The 18968-nt window shown below is 48.1% G+C and overlaps 1 protein-coding gene across 6 annotated transcripts in view; it reads left to right on the forward strand.

Annotated features, from left to right (window-relative positions):
• Positions 1 to 18968, forward strand: part of LOC142576051 (pleckstrin homology domain-containing family G member 5-like) — a 747630-nt gene that overhangs the window by 448565 nt on the left and 280097 nt on the right. Inside the window, exon 1 of one of the 6 annotated variants that reach the window (XM_075685970.1) lies at positions 3205 to 4423. The exons of the other annotated variants lie outside the window; for them this stretch is intronic. Coding sequence (XP_075542085.1) covers positions 4304 to 4423 — 120 coding nt within the window. The 5' untranslated portion in view covers positions 3205 to 4303. Of the gene's footprint in view, positions 1 to 3204; positions 4424 to 18968 lie in introns of those variants that run through there. 6 annotated transcript variants of the gene reach the window in all.

An 18968-nucleotide genomic window follows, 5' to 3' on the forward strand; every position in this document is an offset into this window, starting at 1 on the left:
GCGACTGCACTCCAAGCCGGACGGTGACGTACTGGTGTCCCTGTGCCTACGTACTCGGGTCCGCAGAGTGACGTCGCTCGGGGTGACACGTGACTTGGAGAATTATTCAAGGCAACATCTGTTATTTGTGTGATCTGTTGCCGACTGACGATTGACAAATTGAAGTTTGGAGAAATAATAGAACGCACAAACGGAATGCCTCCGTGTTTTTTTTTTTTTTTGTTTTGCGTCGCACCGAAGTAAGAGAGATGTACTTCCGCTTCGTATGCTTCTTCCCACGGTCGTGCGGTCACGTGCGCAGGTACCGATGTTATGCCATCTTCTACTGTGTTCTAGAGCGTGATTATGCTCTGCGATCCGCTTGTATTCGTGTAGCACTGAACTTACCGCTAGTCATGTGCCCTTGTGCACAGCGCTTGCGCTGCGCGAAGCGAGACTATCACAACAGCTCACGCGCGACGCCGTCAGCGGAAGTGCGTCGCGCCGCGAAAAGGCAAGGAGAAAAAAAAATGAAGGCGGGGCCCGTGGCGTATTCGTCACGCGATCCGCGAGGTCCGGTATGGGAGAACGCAGGGAAGGAATTTCGCTCGCTGGCGGAGGCTAGATGGGGCGAGTGGAGAGAGTGCTTCGCTATGCAGTGGAGCTCGCCTCCTGAAATCATGGGTTCGCGGCACTGAAATATTTCTATCTCGGTTATTAATGGGAGCCGATTTGAACATTTTTGCGGCAGAACGCTCCCTAGAGTACATGTAACATCTTTCAGCGTATAACAAAAATTTGCTATGGGGCCAGGTGAGGGGCCCTTTAAGGGTGCTAGTTTGTCCAGTGGTTAACACCCTCGCACATCTGGCTGTAAAAAGAGAAAAGGAAGAGAGTAGTAGGAGGAGCAGGCAGGGATGTTAACCAGAAATGCATCTGGGTGGCTACCCTACTCTCGGGGACGGGAATGAGGGAATATAAAGATGGTTAAAAAAAACATTACTGTATACTACAGTGAGCTTTAACAACGCCTGCGATGAGGGACGCTTAAGTCGGCACCTGGTGCACGCACGAAAATGTCTGACAAGAGAGTTTGCCAGCCAAAGCTATTAAACTTTATTTCAAGCAGTTATGGCGTCGTCTGTGACATTTATCGCCCCACTTATGCTTGCCGCAAACGTGGTCCAAGAAGAAAACTTCATTTCTCATCTAGGTAGAGAGGCCTAGGTCTCAATCCTGCTGTCCGCAAATAAAGTTTATTCCTCCTCCTCCTCCTCCTCCCCGTCAACGATTCAATCCTACCTATCAAAGTGAAGGGTCCAACTGATTCACCTAAGGGTACAAAAATTTTACTGTGCACAATTGCTCCGTATGTGTGGACTCTAACGTAAAATATAAACATGTACCATGTGTGTGTACATGATATAAAACCATGGACGTGGCTTGTACGCAATATATGAATGAAAGAAGAAAAAAAACGCCGGCATTTTCTTTTTGTTCTTTTCTTCATCTTTGTGATTTGTGCGGTGGCCTTGTCATTCCACCAGTCACTTCTTTCACGCTCAGGAAAGCATTCTTATGCAACATGTATGGATCAACAAAAATCCGTATTGTGTGTTTTTCATGCTGCTCTACAATTTTCTCATTGACACTTTTAATCTAATTTTATTATTCGAGAAATTGATTACTTCATTAAGTCTAGTTATGTAATTAGGCGGAACGCAAAAAATAATCTGAGTATCTCCAAGTGACCGCAAACAGCATTACCTTGGTTCTGTCCAGCTACGTGGCATTTGCATATTTTTAAATATTTTGCATGATACTTGGGACACCCTGTATATAGCGTTACTGTTGAACAGTTATCCTCGTGGAGCACATATTTGACCAGCAGAATTTTTTTAGTCTCTAGAAGTTGTTGGGGATGCAAATTATGCTATTCAGTGGTCCTATGTCAGCTGGGCGTTGAACTATCAACAAGGGATACACCTTCAACAACATCTGAATTCACTTCGTTATAGCTGGCTCGCCGAAGAATTATTCAATGTCAGTTATGTCACGATAAAAGGAAGTCAGAACAGTTCGTAATGACCCTCATCTGAGTGGCGAAGCTTTCCTGGGTTTTTTTATTGCACAGGGAAGTTTGCGGGAAAAAACAAGAAGCACTCCGCAGTCCTCGCTTAGATGTGCAGTTCGTCTTTCGCTCGGAGTAATATAATAATCGATATGACACGAACAACGGCGTTCTCAATGACCGTCTTGCAATCCGCACATTAGAGACCTCATAAGGTCTGTGATGGGGAGGGACATGAAGCAGGCGGCTATTAGAGGAGGAAGGACTTGTCAAATATTCGAGTACTAAAGATATGTTACCCAACTTCTATGTTGTTCTCGGGCCGAAAGCCGATGCAGGGGGTATTCAGGAAATGCATCCACGAACCGCACTTACAGTACACGCTATAGAGTTCATTAGGTGTTCGAAATCTGGAGCGCCGCGTTATGTGGCGGCTCTCATGTGTCGCGCCGTGTGCTGTTTTGGTACGCCAGTCCCAATAATCAGTAAATTTTCTTTCTGAAAAGAACAGTTGTCGAGAAAACTCAAATAAATCGGGCAAGAAGACAGTATATTATCATGCCTTTTTACCAACGGCCGAAGATACGATGAAAATCTGCGTCGTCAGCGAGAAGCCTTTGATCGGAATCGTGCTAGGAGCTGATTGCCAAGCAGACATAATCGAAGCGGTCAAACCTGCCGCACATTGACACTATGGTAGCAACCAGTTCTGCACAGATACGAGAATTTGCGACAGATTCAGACGCTGGTTGCGGTCGCACAACTTCGAGGAACTGCGTAAATACGAATACAGATATGTGAAAGGAAAGCAACAGAGGGAGCGAGCACTCTCAGACCGGCGGACGAACGCAAACATCGGCGGCGTTCCCCTGAGCCCTCGAGAGGACTCGATAAAGACAAAAGGATATAACTATACCCAAGGAAACGGAAGGAATCGCGGTATATGGAAGCGGGTATCCGGAGAGCGACCCCCCCCCCCCCCATTTCACGCCCTTTCTTCGCATCCCCGCCTAGAACCCCCCCCCCCCCCCTCATTTCGCTTCAGGCAGCGCCCTCTATCCTTTCGTTCCGAAAGCCTTCTAGCAGCGCTCGCCTGCGGCGCCGGCGTCCCGCGCGCGCCGTGCGCGTATCCAACGTGCGTCGCTTTCGTTTTCCCACATCGAGAGAGTCCGCCGAGTGGCTGGCTGGTTTCGCTCGCGTCGCCGGCGCACTGTGGTGGCAACGTCGCGCTACAGCGCGCGCGCGCGCTCGCCCCGGGTCTGTGTCTCCAACGTGGCCCGCGTTGCTCGAAGTGGTCGGCTGGCGCTTCCTTTGTCGTCGTCGTGTGACGTCCACGAAACGAAAAGAGTGGTAAAAAAAACAACAAAACAAAATACCCGCGTCGAGCCCTAGCGGGCGGCGTCGCTTCGTCTGCGTTGCCAAGACCCGGCGCGTCGTCTGCTGCCGCTCTCGAGGGGTGACCGCAGCTGCATTCGTCTGCTCGCCCCGTCGACGCCTGCCAAGAAAGACTTCGCTTCATTCTGTGTCGGCGGCAACCGAGCGGTTACGCGTTTTCGGCCTAGAATTGCCGCCGTTTGTGGTGACGTGGTGTCCCGGCGCTTGCCGCGGTTCTGAACACCCGGTGTTTGTCACCCCATTCAAAACTGGCCTTGTGGTTAAATTCTTCTTGCACCGACGGCCGTCCTTCGCGGTGTGACCGCGCCTCTTTGCACGTGGAGGGAAACGTTCGAGAAGTTGTTTTCTCCCGTTGTGCAGTGGCGTAGATCGTCGGCTTTGTATACAGCGCGGAAGTCCCGTGTGTGATGACGACGGTGTTCGGCACCCGTGTGACAGCGTGGTTGATGCGGCGAGCGAGTTTGCGTTTCTCCGAGCGCACCCTGAACTGAGGACCTCTACACTGAGTGAAAACTCTCGGGAAGTTCTCGTCCTGCCAACTCTCTTTCGGCGTGGTCTTGCGGCGGGGCCAGTGCTACCTATGTGATGATGACTGTACTGCTTACTCCTGCAACAACGGTGTGTTAGGTGCTTCAAGAGAGTCAACATCGCAGGATTAAGAGAGAGCGAGAGAGAGAAAATAAGAGCGTTCCCGAAGAGAGGCAGAAGGCCAGCAAAACGAGTGGAAACACGGGGCATTCGCGGCGTGTCGTTGGCGGTCTGGCACGCCGGTCGAGATGAGACCCCGGCCGTGCGACCACCGTTCCCTGAGACCCGAAGGCCCGGGACGGGGTCTCGGGCAGCCACGGGCCGAGAGACATGCGTTTGCGTCGCGCCACTGAGAAGGCCGTAGCGGCCGGAGTCAGAATGTTGAAGCGGGTCCACTCGCACATGAAGGCGCGCAAGCCGGCCTTCCTCGAAGTGGGCGGCCTGTCGCAGGTAAGAGGCACACACCTGTCCCTGTATCCCGCGATTGCCTCGTTGTCGCTATTGTATGCGCACGTGAACGTGCGCTTTAATGTGGATAGTTTCCTACAAACATCACTATACGAAATTTTGGCGCGATTGTCCGTGGGAGTTGCATATGTGTATACGGCGGTTCAGCCACCACGGGAGTGTCGGACAGTGCATGGATTTGCCTAAGCTTAGTCCCGCTGCCTCCAAACAGATTTTGTAACTTTGCGAATTGACCACGTTGAACAATATGTTGTATTATGAATGCAGCAAGTTAAAACTGATTATGCATATTTTCAGATACTCATCGCTTTACTGTGTTTAGACAACTATGATCGCTTGGAAACTTAAAGAAAAGTGCAATAAATAACGCCTCAAGCACGTACGTCCGAATTCTGAAGCACGAAGATTAGACAAATCCGTGTTCTACGTCTCGTTTCCGTGATAGTCGAAACGTCGCAGCGCCAGAGTTTCTAGTAGTAATTTTTTTTTTCTCCTGAGAAACTGTCTGCGTTAATGTAGCGAAGGCCGCAGTGTGTGAGGGGAAATCACATATACGAAAATAGCACTCTAAGGACTCGCGTGTAACATATCTTCAATTTTACATTGCACGATAATCGTGTTCTTATCGTGACGGCAATGCCTGCGTGGTCCATCTCTTTAATCGGTTATCACGTGAGACAAATTTAGACTTTAATACAGCTTCGTTAGCTCTCCTCGAAAGGATGACGCGCGAATACGCAAGGGGACACGGAACCGAAAATACCTCGATGAAAGAGCGTTCCGCGAGTTTCCCTGAAGTGTTTGCAAACTCCAAGGTACCTCACAGTCCAAGCGTAAACGGCTTCGGCGGTGTTTTCATTACACTAAAGTGCAACCTAACTATTACAAAAATATTGCCGTCGCAAGTGTAGAACTTACACTGTGCCATCCCATATGCATGCAGTCATGGCCTGATAACAAACTACCTTTCATATCGGTAACTGCGAAGGATAAATCAACCAGCAGAAATATATGTGTTTCCTTCGCAAGGAAATAGGCGTGATTTCGAGCGTCCTCGAAAAGCTTTTTAAGCTGCGCGACCAAATGGGGGAGGCGCATTTACGGGGTTATTTCGGCGCATATTCGGCAGTGGATCGCTATTTTGCCCCGCGACAGCCGCGTTGTAAACCTGTCTGAAGTGCGTTTTACATAACCAAGAAAATTTTAAAGAAAGTATTTGTGGTGACCGCATAGTCCACTGAAACGTAGCGGTTATCCCACGACATAAAGTGGATGTACCTATGCCGAACGACACAGCTCCGAAAATAAGTCGCAAGTACGTTCCATCTGGCTTCAGTGTACATAGACGTGTGTAATATGCACTTTTATGTTTTTAGAGAAGACAACGGGCGAGCCTTCAAAATGTGGCGTTTCGCTGCTTCTTCACAGTATGTTTGAGTGCGCATTGAAGACATGGTGAACGGCTATACTGATTGATTGATTGATTGATTGATTGATTGATTGATTGATTGATTGATTGATTGATTGATTGATTGATTGATTGATTGATATTCGAAACATTGGCGATGAACATGAACATTATGCGGCCTCTCGACAACGTCATATAGTCGCATAAAAATAAAGAGGAGTAAAATGAACGTCTTCAGCAAAGGTGCAGTTCCACACCACGCGCGTCGCATTTGAATAAAGCAACAAGGGTCCCCGGTAAAAAAAGAATGATGACAGAGCCTATTTTTTTCATTTTTCGGCAGTTAGTAAACACCAAGCAGTCTTTTCTTTTCTTTTTTTTTACGTTTCAGCAAGGGAAGGAAAAAAGAAAGATTGAAGGAGCCTTAGAGAGCCGGATTCCGGTTGTCCTGGATCACATAACGCCAACAGACAGGACTGCGGAATTATGTAACAGCGACGCTAGCTCGCAACTAAATGTGCTACAGTGGGAAGAAACCTGTTGCAAAACAGTCGCACGTGTCCACTATTAGGTCAAAAGTTTACTGATCTGCGAACAAGATCAATTGTCACGTATCCTGGGCACATATATCGCCACTCTGATTCCGAGTAGCAGTCCCAAGACATTTTTATAAGCTTTACTGTGGTTTATTCATCCAGAAGCGACTTGCCACCGGCGCCCAGATGTTCTTTCGTCCATTTTAATTTCCCTTTACCTCATCATTTTCCACACTTGAATTAAGAACGACAAATAATTTCCCCTGTGCTTTCCTTTGCCTTATTATATGTTGGCTTCACATGGTTGTGACTAAATAATAAGAGCCATTCGGTTCCGTTTCTTCTCTCGGTTCGTTGCTCTAAAGGAGCAGAAATTCGCATTTCTTCGTAGAAGCCAGCGAACTTATAACGTCAACTGTTTATAGAGATTTTTCTCTCATTTCCTTCTGTATTTTGTTTTTGTGTTTTGTTAGTACGTTTAAATTGAGCACTACAGCTCAGCTAGCAGATGACTACTCTCAGTAACTTAAGTGCTCTGATTATGATTATGGTCATAAGCACAATCAGCTAATGAGGCAGGCCTTAGTGGGGTACTCTGGATTAAGTTCCACCACTTGAGGCGCTTTTAACATGCCCGCCAGCCAAACAGTTTTGTTAAACAACGTTCTCATCACGTTGCATGTTAGCCAGCATTATACAATCACTTGTCTGATTCTCTTAGTTTTGAGCCAATGTATTTTGCTTCATTTTTTTTTTTCAGATTATGCTTTCCCTGTATTCTTTTCTTCTAGTATGCACTCACGTACTTCCTGTGCACCCTTTCTGCAACGTTTTATAACTAGGACGGCAGTGTATCAAATTAATAAATTAAGTAAACCGGCCTTCACGTCTATAGGTGTGATAGGCTTCGCAGATCGTGTATTCTATAGATTGCGTACTCTTGTCGTTTTTGCGTCATTATACAAGATCGATTTCGTGTCGTCGTCCTTTTCTGTGCTACCACGACACACTGCGGGATAAACCCGCATTGCTAATGTTCTCTGTCCTGGTTTCCTCTCTCTCTCTCTCTCTTTGTTTGAATGAAACATGCGTGGGAACGAAATTTAGCTGAACAATTGCCAACGTTCCGCGAGATTCACCTCCTAGTCAAATGTCGGATCTCTCCGTTGTGTATGATCCAAAACGGGGTGTTTTCGCAGCTGTCTCGACTTTTGGTCTTGTTTCGCGCTGCATCAAACATGCTTCACATACTAAGCAAACGCTTATGCATTGTTTAGGGTCCCAAGGCTACAGGTGCCAAACAATTTCTGCACTGTTGAGGAAGGAACGCAAATGAACGCGAGCAGGTTAACCAGCCCTTATATACCGGTTGCCGACACTGGTGAAACGGGAGGAAAAGATTAACAGAAGGAGAAAAAGAGTCCAGTGCTGACGTCGCCAAGGTAGCGAATGTTCTCTGCTCCATATCACAAACGGTCGCTTACTCCGGTAGCCTTTCGAAATCGCAACGGCGCTCTCGTGACCTTCTGCGCCTCTGTGATATGCGAGACTGTGACCCCATGATTTTGTAAAATTGGAGAGCTCTTCCATCTAGCTGGTTGGAAGCGGTGGGGAGGGCTTTCTTTTCCGAAGCACGGGCAGTAGCATAGAAGGTGTTTCTACAGCTCCTTCTATACCACAGGCTTGCATTCGGAGCTATCGGTCATTCTTATCCAGGATGAATATCTTATTTGACCCATATGAAAAGGTTTCGAGCTGCGTCAGCAGTGGTACCTCTGCACTGCGCTGTATATGTGCGATTAATCAAAAACAAAGAAAATAAGGGGATAAAAAACTGAAGAAAGCCATCATGGCGTCACGTACTTGCATGACTGACGAAGTAAACAAACAACGCTTACCGTATTTTCTCGAGAATAAGACTGAACATTTTAGGCACGCACGAAGGCTTGAAACATTGTGCAACCTAATTTTCAGGGAGATGTCTTTAGTGGAAGCCGGAGGTAAAGAGGTGGTCAAGCGTACAAATCAAGGAATTGAGAAAAGCAATAAAGCACGCAGTTTAGGCCTCAAACAGAAATATAGCAAAGAGCTTACAAAGTTGCCCGGATTGGATTCATGGACCCCAATTCCGCTCTTTATTGAACGCCGTGTTCAAGACTTTTGATGCCAGGGGGCGAACTAACGTTTACAAAAAGAGGGAAGTATACAAAAAATTATGAACGAACGATGTACTGGGGAATACGCATACATGAATAAATGAACACGAAAAAAAAAACATGAATGTAAAGAATAGAAAAATAGCCGATATAAGAGCATCGGAAGGAAATAACGGTGTAAGCTTCCTTCCCTCTGCTACTTTTCCGCAATAATGGCTGCCGTGAACATTCATCTCTCACTTATCCGTTGAATGCGTACGCGAGGAATCTCGCTTCGTTTGATGACTAGCTTCAGTTATCCGACGTGAATACTATGACTTCACGATTATTATTATTATTATTATTATTATTATTATTATTATTATTATTATTATTATTATTATTATTATTATTATTATTATTATTGCGCCGTGGGCAGTCCAGCGCTCGTTCGTGGGTAAAACATTAAAAAGAAAGGAAAAGAAAGGGGAGATTCTCTCATTATTTTCTTTCTTCCACGTGCACGATGCACTTATTTTTCTCGTTTTAAAAACTACACGTTCGCCGCATCATCTTGTGGTGAGCGCTTTGTTTCAGACCGTCCATATTTCTTCTTCACGCGCATTTTGTACAGTGCTTAGAAAGCATGCTTAACGGACAGGTTGACGTAGATGAATCGTTCGCGCAAAGACAGCGCTCGTAAGAAAAGAAACATACGCCAAAGTGCCGCGAGATGGTTGGCACAACAAAGGAGAATTTTTTTTTTCTGGGGAGCTGTGCAAAACTAGCAGTCATGGCTGAATCAAATGCGAAATGTGGAATATTCTTACTTGTTTGGTTTCAAATACCGCATGTTGTACCGACGAGCACACAATGCAGAGAAGAACAATGCGGAGAATCGGAACGTAACACCTGGCAAGTTTCAAGTTCGGCGTTAATATCTATCTATCTATCTATCTATCTATCTATCTATCTATCTATCTATCTATCTATCTATCTATCTATCTATCTATCTATCTATCTATCTATCTATCTATCTATCTATCTATCTATCTATCTATCTATCTATCTATCTATCTATCTATCTATCTATCTATCTATCTATCTATCTATCTATCTATCTATCTATCTATCTATCTATCTATCTATCTATCTATCTATCTATCTATCTATCTATCTATCTATCTATCTAATCTGTGAAAATGAGAATGTGGGCAAATAATTTATCACCAGGGGAACACTTGGAGTTGTCAATCGGCCGATCTCGTAGTTTGTTTTTTCTCGGAAGGGCATATAGTGGTAGCGCAGCAAAAACAAGGACACGCGACGAAATGAAACACACAAAAGCGTTATTTCATTTCTTCTTCGGCGAGAATTCCAGTGCTACCACGAGTATAATCTGTAGACGCGTGGGCTGTCTGTGTGATTTTGATAACCGGTTCCCATCGCATTTTGAAAAAATGTCTTCCGGTCCGAAACCTAGTTAGAGTGGCGCAGCCTAATTTGCCGCCGTCTTGTTGACGTGTCGTGCATGGCCTGCTGATGAAACGCGCGTGTGTGTGCGTGAGTCTACTTTCCTGCACAGCTGCCGTTTCGATGCGATGATAGCATGAATGCCGCTAATGGCTCGCTCGCTTTGCCTTAACCTCGAATGCGCTGCAGGACCGCACACTATAATGTAGCCGACCTACGCGCTGCAGTCGAGTCTGACTTCGTAACTTATCACTGCACGCATCTTTTTAGAAGAAGCAAAGGATCTACTTACTTTTTATCGTGTGTACGCATTTCCCTGTTTCTTAAAATGCTTTCTTTTTGTTTGTCTGCGTTTTGTTTTTACTCCCTCAGGCCCTCCGCGTGTGTGCTCGAGCTAACCCCGGTTTTCCTCCCCCTCCCCTCCCTCTCTCTATCTTATCTTTCTATTCCCTCTTTCCCGTCCCTCAGAGTAGGGTAGCCAACCAGGCGCATTTCTGGTCAACATCCTTGCCTTTCTCTCTTTATTCCCTCCTCCTCTGCGTTGCTTTATTATTTTGTTTTTGCGTATCGCGGCCATCGGTCCTTTCTTCTACAATGACGTAACAACATTTGCCTGTAATATGTATAACAAGACAGGCATTCACTCCGCTTGTCTGCGAAGCTGCGAACGTCTGCATGCTTTCCCGGACAATTCGAAGTACTTGCATATATGTATACTTATGCAACTGGTACGTATTTATATTTCGGGTCTTCCTCTCTCACCATCTTCTCTGGCCTCTCCAATTCGTGCAAAACTTCATGTTCGTGCTATCTGACGGCATTCAGCGCTTTTAGACGCACTTTGTGATTTCGTACTGTATGCCATGCGACCCATTGCGGCCGGTGCCTCCTAAAGGTGCCAACCCCTCCTATAGTAATAATATTTGGGGTTTTACGTGCCAAAACCACTTTCTGATTATGAGGCACGCCGTAGTGGAGGACTCCGGAAATTTCGACCACCTGGGGTTCTTTAACGTGTACCTAAATCTAAGCACACGGGTGTTTTCGCATTTCGCCCCCATCGAAATGCGGCCGCCGTGGCCGGGATTCGATCCCGCGACCTTGTGCTCAGCAGCCCAACACCATAGCCACTGAGCAACCACGGCGGGTCCCCTCCTATAGTACATCATCTTCTTAATCAAAAAGGAAAAGAAAAGTAAAGAAAATGTGGCACAGACCATAGACTTAGCAAGACTACATATTCCTAAATCCATTGCAGCTGATCTTCGCATACCTCTGTAGAATATTTATACCTCCTGTCTTTCATACTGTAATATGTATAAAATGGCGCTGCGTGCGTCTTCGCATTGAGAAATTAACGACGCCTTTCCTCTGCGCGAAAAGACAAGACAGAGTAGCAGACTCGAGGTAAATACGGATGGTGACGAATAGTAGTGACTAAAGCAGAGAACTTTTCACCATCGTTGTCATTAAACATTGCCCGATCCCTCTCACTCGCATGCAGAGACGCTTAGAAACGTTTCGCGCAGACCGTATACCGTCTACGAGTGCTTACGCACGCTATGCGTCTGCACACTATATAGGCAGTAGCCCGAGAATTGGGGTGGTCCAAACATAACAATCTTCAAAATAATTCCTTGAATATTATGCGCTATTCTGTTATGAGGTGTTTGTGCGTTAGAGATACCGTGTTCTACGTCGTCACTTATTGTACGATTGCGCACGCTATAGAGGTGCATGCACTGGCACTTTTCTTGGATGTGGACATGCAGCTCTTATCTGTAGTCAAACATCGTTATAACGAAGCAGGACATAACGAAATAATAGATATAACAAAGTAAGTGAAGGTCCCCCTTGAAATACCCATAGAGATTCATGTTGCAGTACATGCAGTGCGGGATATTACGAAGTAACGGATATAAGAAAATAATTCTGACTCCCCCTTCAACTTCGTTATAACAAGGAATTGCTGTACATAAAGCGGGGTGGCCTCGACGCCGCATTCCTATACATATATGTTAAGCGTATATGCGCATATAAGCCAGCGCACTCGGTCCCCTCTTGACATGATTTGCAATCGCAGTTCTCGAAGGACTGCAAGGCAGCTTCGATGTCCCGCGCGCTCTTTTGTTGTCTCGCAGTGTTTGTTTATTTTTAGAGCTGCACGTGCGGCCCGCCCGCCGCATTCTTCTTTTGGCTCCGTATTCCTTTCCTTCCATTCTTTCATTCTGTTTTCGTTTTTATTTTCCTGCGAAGACAGAGAGCCTTTGGCTTTCTGTTTAGACGCGTGACTCGTGACTCTCGCTCGCGCCTGGCGCCGAATAAGGTGTCACGAGGAGAGCGGGAAAAAAAATAAACAAATAAATGAATAAATAAAGCGAAGCCCAGAAAGGAAAGGGACAGACGCGTGGCCTGTCGGTGACGGCTGGCATCAATTGAATGGGCGGCGAAAGGACGCTCGCGCGATTGTGTCGTCCGAATTCGTCATGTCGCCGCTATAGTTTCTGCCTCGGCCGGCAGCTCGCGTGCGTCATTTGTTTGTGACGTGTGCTGCGTGCACGCGTACGTGCGCATGCTTCGCGAGGAGATTTAGGGAGCTTCAGAAATGGAGGGCCTACACCGGTGCGGCTTTGCGTATACGCACAAACGCAAACTGCACTGTGTAGGTTTGTCCGGTGGACCGCGTCCCCCAACTTTGGGTACCATATTTCTAAAACTCCCTATTGTATACGCGCGCAACCCGCGCCTTGTGTGAGGCCATAAGCCTGTCAAGCTCCAGGCGCATTTTGGTACGCTGTTTAGTGTTCCGGGCACCAAAGCTGGGTGCAGGGCGCAGGGGGTGAGATTTTGTTCCACTGGGTCACGAGAGAGGCTGTAGTGGAGGTCCCCGGATTAATCCTGGCCACCAGGTGCGCATCTCTTGCAGTGATGCGGTAAATTTTCTCGTTTGAGGAAGACATCTCGGCGTTGGCAGGTATGGTTGTTGCTGGTTAGTTCAAATTATCCGATAAGAGCCGGCGTACTCAGCATATATGACGAGTCTGCTCGGCCGTTGCGTAAATGAACTTTCGGTATTCGATATCTGCAATATTCTACACGTATTTAATAATAAGGTTTTGCCGCATCATCATCATCATCATCATCATCATCATCATCATCCTGGTTACGCCCACTGTAGGGCAAAGGCCTCTCCCATACTTCTCCAACTACCCCGGTCATGTACTAATTGTGACCATGTTGTCCCTGCAAACTTCTTAATCTCATCGGCCCACCTAAGTTTCTGCCGCCCCCTGCTACGCTTCCCTTCCCTTAGAATCCAGTCCGTAACCCTTAGTGACCATCGGTTAGCTTCTCTCCTCATTACATGTCCTGTCCATGCTCATTTCTTTTCCTTGATTTCAACTAAGTTGTCATTAACTCGCGTTAGTTCCCTCACCCCAATCTGCTCTTTTCTTATTCCTTAACGTTACACCCATCATTCTTCTTTCCATAGCTCGTTGCGTCGTCCTCAATTTAAGTAGAACCGTTTTCCTAAGCCTCCAGGTTTCTGCCCCGTACGTGAGTACTGGTAAGACACAGCTGTTATACACTTTTCTTTTGAGGGATAGTGGCAACCTGCTGTTCATGATTTGAGAATGCCTGCCAAACGCACCCCAGCCCATTCTTATTCTTCTGAGTATTTCATTGTCATGATCCGGATCCGCGGTCACTACCTGCCCTAAGTAGATGTATTCCCTTACCACTTCTAGTGCCTCGCTACCTATCGTAAACTGCTGTTTTCTTCCGAGACTGTTAAACATTACTTTAGTTTTCTGCAGATTAATTTTTAGACCCACCCTTCGGCTTTGCCTCTCCAGGTCAGTGAGCATGTATTGCAATCGGTCCCCTGAGTTACTCAGCAAGGCAATATCATCAGCGAATCGCAAGTTACTAAGGTATTCTCCATTACCTCTTATCCCCAATTCATCCCAATCTAGGCCTCTGAATACCTCCTGTAAACACGCTGTGAATAGCATTGGAGATATCATATCTCCCTGCCTGACGCCTTTCTTTATTGGGATTTTGTTGCTTTCTTTATGGATGACTACGGATGACCGTGCCGCATAACTGTACCGAAGTGCACCTGGCAGTGTGCGCAGTAAACCTTTGACGTCCAGAGAAGTGCACTCACTTGCCGTGCCTATTCTCCACACATGTGTACACGACTGTGGGGCGCAGTTGACTGTCTAATTATTCGTGCGGTGCTAACACGTCCGCAACAGCAAGACCGAAACTGTTCATCGTAAAGTTATAGCCTTCAACTCAACTTGTCGTGCGCCTCTCTGCGACAGAAATTAGCTCCCTTTTCATGTTTGCCGCTCTGTTTCCGCTTCGACCCGCCCCTCGCTTGCGTCGGTAGAGCGTACGAAAGAGGATGGTATTTTGGTTAGCTTTAACCACAGTCGTAAACGGCGGCGAGGGTGACTCAAGGCCTGACGTCACCCAAAAGAGCCGCGTGCCTGTACACTGTTCCGCTTCTTATTTACTGCACCCTCTCCAGCCGCAGCGCCGTTAGTCAGCCTCCGCATCGTGTCTCCGCAGCCGACCTTTCTCGCGCTACACGACGCTTCCGGCCCGCAAACGTCCGCTGACGAACGCGGCTTACGCTCTTTCGCTCTCGCTTCCTCTTTCTCCTTTGCTTCTTTTTCTTTCTTTGCCTCTCTCTCTCTCTCTCTCTCTCTCTCTATCTCTCTCTCTCTCTCTCTCTCTCTCTCTGTGAAACACACACGCACGCACGCACTCCGTGAACCAAGCAAGCCGATCTCTAAGAGCAGTGTAGCTATATAGGTGCGAACGTGTTGGCTGTTGTAGAACAGGCGCCCTGCTATGTTTTCCTTGCACGCCCACGCACTGTTACCGGAGCGTTTTATTTTCTCCTGGCGGCCTTAGAAAGGGTGTTGGGAAAATAAACCACCCTTCGGTCCCCGTGGCACGTTGCTGCTTAGGCAGGGCGCGCTCGTTGGCCTTTCATGAGCCAGCGTAAAGTGGTAAAGGTCGAGCCAAACACACGAGCGTCTATCGTCTTTGGAGGACTCCATAAGGCAGGGACAAGGTGAAGCTCTCTCGGGCCTCATTTTTCTCCCTCTTCCTCCTCTTTCGGTCGTTACTTTTTTTTAAAGGGCGGCGTTAACTGATCACAGAAATAACGAGTGTCAAAGAAAAACGAATGCAGGCGGAAGCAAGCACTGTATTAAGTTCTTGGGATTACTGTGTGGTCGTTTATGAACGGTCTGACTACCTCCGTGGTACAAAGGTGAGCGGAAGAGTGGGTGACGGGGTTACTCTATGCTAAAACATAGTCAACACCGGTCACTTTTCTGGCTTTCGTCACAGATGACGGGGCCGCGAAAGTCTGGCGTGGTAGTTGCTGCTACACTGCGCTCAAGTTTACTTCGAAACTTTTGTTTTTACGAGGAAAGAAGACGAAGTGTCTGCGAGCCAGAGCGCTATTTTTCTAGCTCAGCTGTATTTTTTTTTTCCTTATTTCTGCGTGCATCTTTGGAGAGCCGGCATGGTTCTAGGCGCGGATGCAAGTTGACGTCACCGTGCCTCTGCCGGGAATGGCGACTTCAGCGGCGGCTGCGTCTAGGAAGCGGACCGGCCTCTAGAGCGACACTGACGGCGATGACACCAGCGTCTACTCGCTCAGCAGTGAGGACTTCTCCGATGACGCCTTCGAGCTTGTGCGGAGCCGCAAGGCGAAACGAAGACACACCACCAGGGCATCCATGTCTTCGAGCACGCCAACGGTAGGACCAACTCAGAATACCGCAGTCAGTACGATTCTATTTGAACCAGAACTCGCTATACCCACAACCTGAGGCGACTCAACAGACAGTCCGTATCGGTGCAACTTGAAGCGGTGGCGCCAAATTAGATAGCAGACGTTAGACTCAACACACGAAAAAATGTGTTGGCTATCGACGTCACACATGAGGCTGCGCTGAGAAAATTGACTAAAGTTGCAGAACTAGGTGGCGTTAAGCTCCGTTCGTACATCCCCCAGAACAGTGGTTCAACTACTGGTGTCATCTGCGACGTGGACGTCTCCATCTACAGCGCCGACTTGCCGATTCTAGGGAAGCCTGCCGTTGATGGCGTCGCGATAACACGTGTGTATCGCCTCGACACATCACGCTGTGTGAAAATTATTTTCAAGGGCGAGACTCTTCCTTCGCACGTCAAGGTGGGCCACTTTAGACACCCTGTGCGACCATTCATCCCAAGGCCCATGCAATGCCGCAATTGTATGAGGCTGGGACACGTGAGTGCCGTGTGCGAGAACACGAGAGTTTGCTCACGCTGCAGCGAGCCCCACGCTGCAAACTCTTGTGTAGCCACGGTTCTCAAATGCACCAATTGCCTTGGGTCCCATGATGCTTCCTCGAAGGATACCCTAAAATGAAGAAGGAAAAGGCGATCTTGAAGCAGATGGCGAGAGACCATTCGTCTCGTCGGTAAGCTGTTGCGATCGTTAGAAAGCGACGCTCCCGACGCCGTCGGACCGCGAAGAACGCTGGCACCTCTATGAAGAGTGCGCCCCATGAGACAACACCTCCTCCTCTGCCCCCTAGGCCTGAGGCAATTCAATCTAAATCTGACAAGGCCATGGCGGACAACAATACAACTTGGTCCTCACTACTAAAGAAACAGCCAAAGCCAGAACAACAGCGGAAGTCACAACCGAAGCCACAGCTGATGCCACCGTCGGTGGTACAGCCGATGCCACAGCCGGAGGCGACACCGCAGCCGATGCCACAACCGGAGGCGATGCCGCAGCTGATGCCACAGCCGGAGCCGGAGCCACGTCGAGTGATACAGCGTCGCACGGCTGTAGAGCGAACAGCGCGGGTTCCTGACAAATTGCCCGAAGAAGACCGGCAAGTCGTTATGATGTTCCGGTCTCTGATGAATACCCTTCGAATGCTCTTAAATAACCTGCACAGTCCGTCAGCACGAAGTGCAATGCAAGTGGTGGATGCTCTCAATTCAGTACTTGCAACTCTTGAGTAAGCATCATGGCTCACCCACATCATTATATTCGCACTGAAGTCGGAACGGCTGGGGTTTTGCTTAAGAATGTACTGCCACGCACTGCAACGTACTGCTGACGCCTACCGGATCTTTGGTCTTCACTGGCAACTTCAACGTGCATCACCAGCTATGAACCACCAATATTGACGGCAGCCTAACGTATCGACGGAGCACTTGCTTTGACTTGACTGATTTCCAAGCACTTTGCTGCGTGCACAGACAGTGTTCCCTCTATCCCGCTTTCCTCTTTCTGTTCCCCCTTTTTCTTCCCCCGGTGTAGGGTAGCAAACCGGACGCTCGTCTGGTTGACCTCCCTGCCTTTACTCTCTTTGCTCTCTCTCTCTCTGTCTTTGTTTTTACTCTGTGTGGAAGCGTATTCTGGACTGTTTTACACTGCTGTGTGACTTCCTGTTGGAGTTCCCGTGTGTCGGTTATTCGGTATAGTCGTTGTTGTTCGTAAATATGTTAGTAAGTCCACCCAGTGTCGCTTCTTTGCTGACGCTTGCTGAACGTTCGAAAAACCGTCAAGATGGTATTTTGCCATGTCGGTCTATTTTCTCTGTGTTTTTCTTTTATTTTTATTGAAATATAAATAAGTACACGAGCTGTCGCCGTTCACTGGTGACAGCTTCTCCGTATCTAGGAGGACTGAAATAGCGATTCAAAGCGGATAGTTGCGTACGCGCACAGCAAATCCGTGTAGTATGACGTCATTAAAGGGAAGTGGCTGCTACACATCTGGAAGTTGTGTTCAACAGCGGTAGAACAAGGGTAATAGCTGAAGCCAATGTTTCGACATGGAGACTTGTACCCTGGTCGTAAACCCCTGGGAAGTGCTGTCAAAGTCCCCTTGCCCCCTTGTGCAGACCAAGGAGTGTCACTGAAGCCAACGTATCGACGAGGGGACTTCTCTAAGACAAGACCCGTCGTCGTAACGTTGTCTTGAGCGACATTCCTTGTTCTACAACTGCTAATCGCTTCTTCTTGCGAGCATCTCTCTCTCTCTCTCTCTCTCTCTCTCTCTCTCTCTCGTTATAAAGTTGTGTTATTATTCATATTTTGAGCTTTCGCCTGCCCTTCTACGTTCAGGGCCTTTCTCTCCCCCACCCCCTATACGTTGTGGTGGTGATAGCACAACGCGAATACGCTGGCACATATTTCCGCTTTTAAACATCTCTCTCCGTCTACGAAGCGTCGTACGAAGGGGGTTCAAAGGGCTTCCGAAAATATAGACTCGTACAAATCATGCCGCATAGGACCGACGCTCCTCCGGTGTTGCAAAAACAAGTCAACGCTGGGCGTGAACTGGTTTCGGCGCGCGTCACCGTTATGTACCCTCGCCGTTCAGCTGACTGCAGCTTCGCGTGTAATGCGTGCTCGGTGGTTTCCCAGACGTTGCGCTTCCTGTCGACAGGCGTTTCGCACCGACACCGCGGCTCGCTTCCAAGACCGATGCATACGTCTTTGGTTTTTTTCTTTTATTTTTGCCGTGGCCGCCAAAGCCGCGCGCGTGCGCGCGTGCGAGCTTGGGGCGCCAAAGCAGAAACACTGGCATCGGCACAACACTCCATTTTTGTTTTCCCAGAATTCGATGACCTGCTGCGCTCTCTCGTTGCGTTAGTCTCCGCTGTGTTTGGTTTGCGCCGAAGTCCCGCGCCTCTTTGTCCTTTCGTCCGGTCTAGCGCTCGGGCGCAGGCGCCTGCTGACGCCTGTGAGTGGTTTGCTGCGCCAGGCCGGGGCAACGGGCACAGATGTTTCTGTTAGCCGCTGCACATCGCACGAGAACGGTGCGTCGTCTGTCTGCTGCAGCGCCGTGCCCACTTCACTTTGCTGCAGTGCACGTTGGCCACCCCCTTATACGGACGCGTCCGAGCTGCGCGTCTGTAGATGTATTTTTTTCA

This window comes from Dermacentor variabilis, chromosome 3 (assembly GCF_050947875.1).
Source record: "Dermacentor variabilis isolate Ectoservices chromosome 3, ASM5094787v1, whole genome shotgun sequence".
Lineage (NCBI taxonomy): Eukaryota > Metazoa > Arthropoda > Arachnida > Ixodida > Ixodidae > Dermacentor > Dermacentor variabilis.